We start from the raw sequence: 8,029 nt of genomic DNA, 5'->3' as shown, positions 1-8,029 counted from the left end.
CCTCGACGATTCTTCCTTTTTATTCTATTGCTTCCAGTTCATGATCCGTTTGGGTGTATTTCAATTTCCATGTTAAATAGCATTGATATATTATTTTGATTGTTATCATCTGATTTTCTCCCGATAATATTTAATTTCTCCTGATTTACTATCAGTTTGTCCAACAGAATCTCTTCTATTCCACAAGATTTGTGCATCTTGATTCGAAAAGGAATCACACATACAGTTGATAATTCCATTTCTAAAGGCTCATATTTGTGGATTAGTACCACTGCATTATTCACTAGCCCACTTCTAAAGAATCTTGATTTTGAGGTGATGTTGTAGACATACTTGCTAATGAAATCTCTAAAAGGTTGTTCTGACTTTAATGTGGTGCCACATTTGCTCTTAGTATTTTAGAACAAATAAGTCCATTACTCAACAAGTTGTTCCATTAATGGCTTTAGTTGTACAGCAATACATTGGTAATCCTGTCTCTTGGGTTTCTTCCTCGGATCAAGGCCTTCTTACATTGTCGTCCATGCATCCTAAGGAAGCAATAGATAGAAAATGGAGCTTTGCAAAAGTTCCTTATAGACAATGGTGTGACCATGTTCAAGTTTTCTGATCAAATTGCCAAAATATAGGAGGCCCTTTGCTTGTAGGAACAAAAATGATTTTTCTAAGTCCATGGGGACCGTCAACACATAAATTCTTGCCAAAAGATGTAGGGACCGTCACCTACATCTTCAAAAAGTGGATTTAAGCTTTTATGCCCTTGTGAATCACCATCTTTGTGCTCCCGTTCAAGTGCAGGAATCAGGAGTCCTCAGTTTGATATGCTTAGTTATTGACAGCTCACTAAACATGGATGCCAACATTAGAAAGATGGATAGACTCTCTTATGCAAGAATTTATGTGTTGTTCTCTAAATACTCTCCACCATTGTTGTTTGTCTTTGTTGCTAAAGGAAGAAGGGCCTAGCTTCTCAACCCATTCATTATGATTGCCCCCCCCCCCCCCCCACTGTTTCCATTGCAAGGTCTTTGGGCATCCCTATATTGAATGCTTGGCAAAAAAAATCTCACCCCAATCCTTGCCCCCATCATCTCTTCTTACCAAAAGTTTCCCACCTCTGTAGTGATCTAACAACTCCCCCCTCCTCTTCTTCACTTGAACAGTCACCTCTCACCTCTACCCCCCCCCCCCCCCCAAAAAAAAAAAAAAAGAACCTCACCAAACTACAGTCCTAGTCGAGGGTGCAAACATCCCTACCACCGCTGCCGAAACCATCACCATCAACAGCCAGTCTCTGACTCCCCCTTTGTCAAAACCCTTGTCTCCCCCCCCCCCCCCCCGTTCTCATCCCTTGCCAACACTCCTTGAAGATCCTTCCATGATGGACATCATGTCTTCAGTTTATCACTACTCTGAACATTCCATCTTGCCCACTCACCTCTCCTTTGTCAACAGTCCCACTGTTCATCATTTTTAACCAGGCTCACCTCCTACAACAAATCGCATGTCAGTCATTCTTATCTCCTTTATAAACCTTTTCAAAATCCTATGATGTTCAAGATGCCTCCACGTCAAATCATCACTCAAGGTCTGAGTCTTCTATTCCTGTTCACTCCTTAATTTTGTCGCCTACCACAAATCTTGGGCTTGGCAACCTTGACTTTATCATCTCTGACATAAGATGAACCAACAACTGAAGTCAATTTAGGCAACTTATGTTTGATGGGTGAACTCCCTTTGTCTAAAAAGGAAGACTTGCTTCCTAGGCAATCCTTTAAATATTAGTGTTTGTCAATGCCTTTGCCTGGAAAAGATCTATTTGTTGCTACACCACCATCTGATGTGTGATTGCCAATTTAGCATAGTTCTAGAGTGTATGCCTTTGTCAATTATCTTATGGTGTCCTTGAAATTTTTTATTAAAAAAATTAATAATAAAATTGCCACTTAATAGGGAAAGTTTATGATAGACTGTTATTATCATATTTTTTCAAGTAAGAGGTGCAAGTATGATTAACATATTAACAAGGGGTCTAAGTGTCATTCAACTAACTAAGAGGGAAGGTAGCTATCATTTAGCCTTAGATTTTCTAGGCATGCAATATTAGAGAAATGTGCCTTTGTAGACACTTATTGCACACATTTCTTACATTAAATATTATTAATTATATCAAAATTTAGTCCATTCTTCCGAGAAAGAGAGAGGGCAATGACCTTGACACTATTCATATATTAACCATGAATCTTCGTGTTTATCATTGAAAGTTGAGAACAAATTATACACCAAACGATGATAACTATAAATAAATTAAATTTAAATGAGTGGTAATATTAACTTAAAAATAAAATTAAAATTGGAATAATTACTATTGCAACCTTATACTTTGGTTTTATTACTAATCAAAGCTCTTTCTTTATGAAATTACTATTGCCCCCCTCACTTCTAACGGTATTAAGTGGTTGTTAACAGCAAATATGTAATGTCTATTTTGCCCTTTATTAAAATTAAGAAGTTAAAAAATATAACATTACCTTCATTTTTAGAAACTATATTGAATGTCAATTATATCCTTAAAATCTTGTATTCTACAATAACTTTTAGCTTTGGTGGGACCACACACTTTGTATAATGGTTAGCATATATTAGGAGATTTTCAATTTTCAACTTTGAATTACATTTGATATTTCCTAATATTTTAGTTTCTATTTTAATTTTTATTTAATCACATATTTCCTTTATTCAGCGAATTCTTTTTAGATAAGAAAAATCAAGTATTTTCTTTATTCGATAGTTTCTTTTTAGAAAAGAAAATTTAATTTAAAGTTAATTTATCTCCATAATTAATTAAGGATAGTATTATAGTTTGCAAAAGAGTAAATAAGTAAAGAGATAATTGTAGGGTTATTTTTGGGTTTTTGAAAAAATACATAGATGCCACGTCATCAGTAAACTAACTGAGTTTAACGGAAGGGGCATTAGTAATTTTAGACAAAGTTAAAGGTTGGATTAGCAATTTTAAAAAGTAAAAGGGATAAAGTAGTAATAAAATCAGAGTACAAGGGGGCAACAGTAGTTATCTCATTAAAATTCATGATCTGAATTTTTCCATTATTTTCTATTCCTTTTTTACTGGTACAAGAATTTTTACATTTCTACCCAAAAAAAAACTACCTAGTATATCCTTTGCACGTTTTTTTTTGTTTGTTTTGTTGGCCCCATATGAGTCTCTCATTTAAAACATATGGTAAAAGGGAAAAAAATAAATGTTTTTAAAATAATAAAAGAAAGGAAAAATGTTAGTTCCCAAATCCTTGGTCTGCAAAGCGCACTTTAGCAGTGCTTACAGATGAGCCCCGAAGCTTGCTTCGTTTACAAAATTAACAACGGCTAGAAAAGAAGAAGAAAGAAAGAAAAAAAAAAAAAAAAAAAAAAAAAAGGAAAAATCAAAGGCAAACGCTCTTATCCCTTTAGGGAACATGCTCCCTCAAACGTCTCTCTGCAACTGCCCCTTCGAAGCATCTTACAGATTTAGTTCTGAGGGTTAAAATGAACTCACAAGAGACGACTTGGTTTTGATAGAACCAGTGATTCAGATGGGCTTTGTGGATGATATTTATCTAAGCCCGCAAGCTTCTTTTTCCTTGATCCGGGCCCACAGAAGAAGGTGCATTCACACCCATATGAACTACCAAAGCAAGAGAACAATCCTCCGCCGATTTCGCCGTCGGTGTGTCTCCGATGATGCCGGCGAGGAGTTCGGTGAGTTCCATATCCACGGTCGTAAATGGGTGGAAGCTCTGTTCTCCACCTATTCAGCTTCGATCTTAACCCTTCAATGCTTCCTTCATCCACGCTCCAACCTTCTAATATGGAACTCCCTATGTCGTTCGCCTGAAAGAAATCCTCCACCGCCAATCCCGCCGCCACTACCGACGGCGCCGGCCCAATTTCCGACTCCGCGTAGGCGGAGCTTGGAGCGGTTGTGGTTATAAATTTAAACGGCGGCAGTGCTCCATTAACACTACTTCCCCTGGCGCCGACACCGAAATCCGATGCATTGAGAACCGAACTTGTTTTCTGCGACGAGGCGTCGTTGTTGAAGGCTTCGGACCGTTCGCTCTTGGAGCGGCGGAGCTGGACCCTGGGTGGCTCGTGATGGGTGTGGTGAGGCGTGTGGGCTTCTTCACCCATTAGATCTCGGTATCCGACGGCTGAGCTTGACACATGCGTGTAAAGCGGCATGCTTCGCATTGAGCTATCAAGAACGGCGACACCGATGTTGAGGATTCCTTGTGGACGGCCAGATGGGCGGCGGACTTGAAGAGCCACGAATCGCATTCCGACGTGGTGGTTGGTCCCACCGGATCTGACAGAAGGTGGGACCAGGTTGCCAACTAGGACACGAACCGTGCCAACGCGAACGTCGCGAAAGCAACGTAAGGCGTAGATCTCGATCATGACGGCGGAGGTGTCGGAGTTGAGGAACTGCTCGTCGACGCGAAAGACGAACTTGTCGTTCCACGTAGGGTTTGCATGGCCATGGCTGTCCACACGTGTGGAGAGTTTTCGACCTGGGTGAACCCATGCGACGGCGTAGGTACGCATGTTGCGTGTACCAGGGGCGAGATCTTGTGCTGAAATCACATTGATCTCAAGAAGCTGGAAGGGAGGTGGCGGTTGTGCCTTCTTTGGGGTCATGGTGTATTGATTGGACCCCATGGATGGATTTGGAAGCAACGGTGGCGGTGGTGGAGATGGCGGAAGCGATTCTTGCTGTGGTGGAGCCGTGGTGGCGGAGTTGGTGCGTACCTCGTCGTCGTTTGATGTCCTCGTCGCCTCCGAGAAAAAGGTCGACGAGGCCGGCAAGAGAGGATGAGGCGGCACCAACAAGGGGGAGATTGATAGAGCGAATGTTAAAAGATATATAGGGGTAATGATTGGTGAAGCCATTTTGGAAGTTAAAATGGTTTTAAAAACAGTTGGAAGTTGGATCAGGAGGAGAGGATTTGTTGGTTACGTGATCATGACACGTGGCAGGTTGACTATTTTAAGTTGGTTTTTTGACTACCATTGACAAAGCTTGGTTTGGATTTGGTGTCCCATGATTTATATACACGATATTAGGTGGGTAATTTTAGGTCTGAGATGGAGTAATTATCGCTCTTCACCATGATTTAAAGGAAAGTTTTCTCATTAATTATCACCCAAGAATATCTTCACAATCTTAAGGTGTTCCACCTTGAATATATTCCGTAGACCCCATGGTGAAGAGAGAGCTTTTAATGGTTTACGTTGGCTAATCAAATTAAGAGTCTTAGATAATTCTATTCGAACTGAGAGGTTTTATTCTGTCAGTATTTTTAGGTGGACTCTTTTTCTTCTTTTTTTTATAATAAAACAATAGAGTCAAGTACTCAAAGAGATACTAAAAGGAAGCAGCATCACAATCCGCCTAAATTAAATTCTCCTCCAACCCATTGCGAACATCCTGAAAGAACATCCAAGAGCACTCCAAATCGAGTGGAAACTTAGACATCCAATTAGCAGCCTTATTAGCAACATGTCCAACATATACGCATCGCGTACTCACCATCTCATGCAGCAAAACACCAATCCACTCAACTAAACGACCAAACCTCCCACGATCCACACAACATGGATCCAAAAGCTCTATTGTTTTCCGGGGATCCGACTCCAGCTGTAGCGGCAAGAGATGATTACGACTCTTTTTCTAAATGTGTGACTAAGAGGACAACAGAATAAGATTATCAAAGATAGAAGATCCCAATTTCCAAATAAATTCCAGCTGTAGCGGCAAGAGTAGACATCGCAACTTTTGGTAATCAGAATCCACCGTTTGAGTCTTTAAAGTGAAGCATAGAATTTTTTTTCGTAAGAAAGGAAGATCAAAGATCTTTCGTGAATTCGAGGAAGGATGAAATTGGCCCCAACCCACCTCACCCGTCTTCCCCTTCACAGGGTTAATCATCCAAATTATTCAATGGTCCTCCTCTATAGTTAGATAAGACTACCCTGCGTGTTAGGGTTTCCGCCGCTTCCTCTCGTTAAGGTTTCCGTTCGTTTTCCTTGTTTCTCTGTGAGGTTCGACTCTCTTACATACTGGTAAGCAAATTTTCATTGGAATAAGTAATCGTCCGGCCAAATCTTGGCACTATCTCTCTCCCTCCAGCTAGTCTGTGAGGGTAAATCCCTCCTGTGAGGGGTAAAGAAAAGCCTCCGTTCAGTCACTTAGGCCTTATACATTAAGATATTCACTATATTTTGTGCTTCTTCAATCTCTTAAAATATTACCTTCTTTGTGCTCGGGAGTAACAATGTTCTTAGATTCTTGGAAACTTCTCCAAGAGATCACATGACCTTGGCTTTAACAATGAACTTTATCTTTTTGTCCTGTTCCCATTTATTTTATCCAACTACCTGATTTCATCTTTAATACCTTTATCTTCTGTTGACTTCTTCTTGGATTTGTGCAAAAAGTTTTCTACAGATGGAAGTGGAGCTACCGCAAGATATGGATGAGTTGATCTTGCCTGATCTCATTTTACCCCCTGACCCTCCTGAAAATTCGCAAAATGCTTTGTGTGAGGATGTTTGGTCCACGGTTGTTATAGGGAAACTGTTCACCTCTAGAAGTGTCTCAGAGGCTACTGTGGCAAAATCAATGATATCAGCTTGGAGTCTAAACCGCCACATAGAAGTCACTCAACCTATGGAAAATATCTTCCTAATCAAGCTTGCATCTTTAGCTGAGGTACATCTTGCTCTTAACAGAGGGCCGTGGCTGGTGAAAAATAATCTTCTACTGCTCAAGAAATGGAACCCGCAGGTGCCTACAGAGAGATATTCGCTTGATAGTTTTGAAGTTGAAGTGCAAGCTATAAATGTTCCTCCTCATCTATATAAGAAGGAAAATGCTTCTCAGATAGGGAGTAAAGCAAGGCATTTCAAATTTTGTTAATATGACAATTAATCTGAGAAATTTATTGAAACCGATGTGTATGAAGGTTGAGAGAAATGTCTTGCAGCCTTTTCGTCCAGGATTTAGGGCTGGTATTCAGGATGGAGAAAGATTCTGGATTGATCTTCAGTTTGTGAAAATGCCTCAGTTTTGTTTTTTTTTGTGGAATCATTGGTCATGAGGCCCGTCTCTGCAAGTTGAAACAACAAATTATTGATAGAGGCCAACCCATTTTCTCGTCAATCCCTGATGAGCTAACTCTTCAGATTTGCAACTTTGAATTTGGTGATTGGATGAGGGTTGGTAGTAAAGCTTGTCGTTTGCCTCTAAAAGATCTTCAATACCTGTTGGCAAAAGTCATTCTTATTGAATCAAATCTCCTGGTCCCTCTATCTGTGGAAGAGTGATAGATCTTGCTCCCGCCTCGTACACAGACTCTCATTTCTAACTTGGTTGAGGTCTCTTCACCGGTGCTATCAATCCCTGGGACGTTCAGAGTCATCCGCAATCTTCCTCCGGCGCCACTAGTTAGCGTGATTAACACCTTATCACTTCCACATCAGCTTATGACTCAGCAAGCCAGTGTTGCCCTAATAAGTGGGTCTGATCCTTGTCAGCTTCCAGGTTTTTGTTTTTCGGGTTCTTTGGATCCTAATGTGGTGGAAGATGTTTCTGCGCAAGTGTTGAATGAGGAGTCCTCTACAGGTTCTTCGTCTTATAATCCTTGTTTGGCTCATACTTCTGAGAATTCTCAGTTAATCTCACATGCTGTGTCAAAGGAATCCTTGTCTGATATCCCTGATCTTTCAAATTCCATAACAGTAGCCCAAAAAATAGTGATTGTTACAGCTGAGCATAGTGAGCAGAGTCTTCCCCATTCAGGTGTTACCAGCGAAGAGCTGCCCTCTACAGGCTTTGGTGGCGATCATTTTGATGGTAAAAACAAAAGGAAACAGGCAGAGGAATTGCAAATATCATCTCATTTTTAAAAACTCATAATTTCTGATATGGTAGTAAGGGCAAATTTGCAGACTTCTTCTAGTTCTCTTG

General features: G+C 40.4%; 1 protein-coding gene across 1 annotated transcript; it reads right to left on the bottom strand.

Annotated features, from left to right (window-relative positions):
* Positions 1 to 3,552: 3,552 nt before the first annotated feature.
* Positions 3,553 to 4,950, bottom strand: LOC149024008 (uncharacterized). Its single transcript, XM_089143397.1, has one exon. The coding sequence runs from the start codon at positions 4,948 to 4,950 to the stop codon at positions 3,553 to 3,555; it is 1,398 nt and encodes a 465-aa protein (XP_088999523.1).
* Positions 4,951 to 8,029: the final 3,079 nt, after the last annotated feature.

The sequence above is a fragment of the Hakea prostrata genome, chromosome 2, assembly GCF_041222555.1.
Source record: "Hakea prostrata isolate BN-2017 chromosome 2, UWA_Hpros_2, whole genome shotgun sequence".
In the NCBI taxonomy this organism is placed as follows: domain Eukaryota; kingdom Viridiplantae; phylum Streptophyta; class Magnoliopsida; order Proteales; family Proteaceae; genus Hakea; species Hakea prostrata.
The sequence above is the reverse complement of the archived record's forward strand: the minus strand, read 5'-3'. Positions and strand labels throughout refer to the sequence as shown.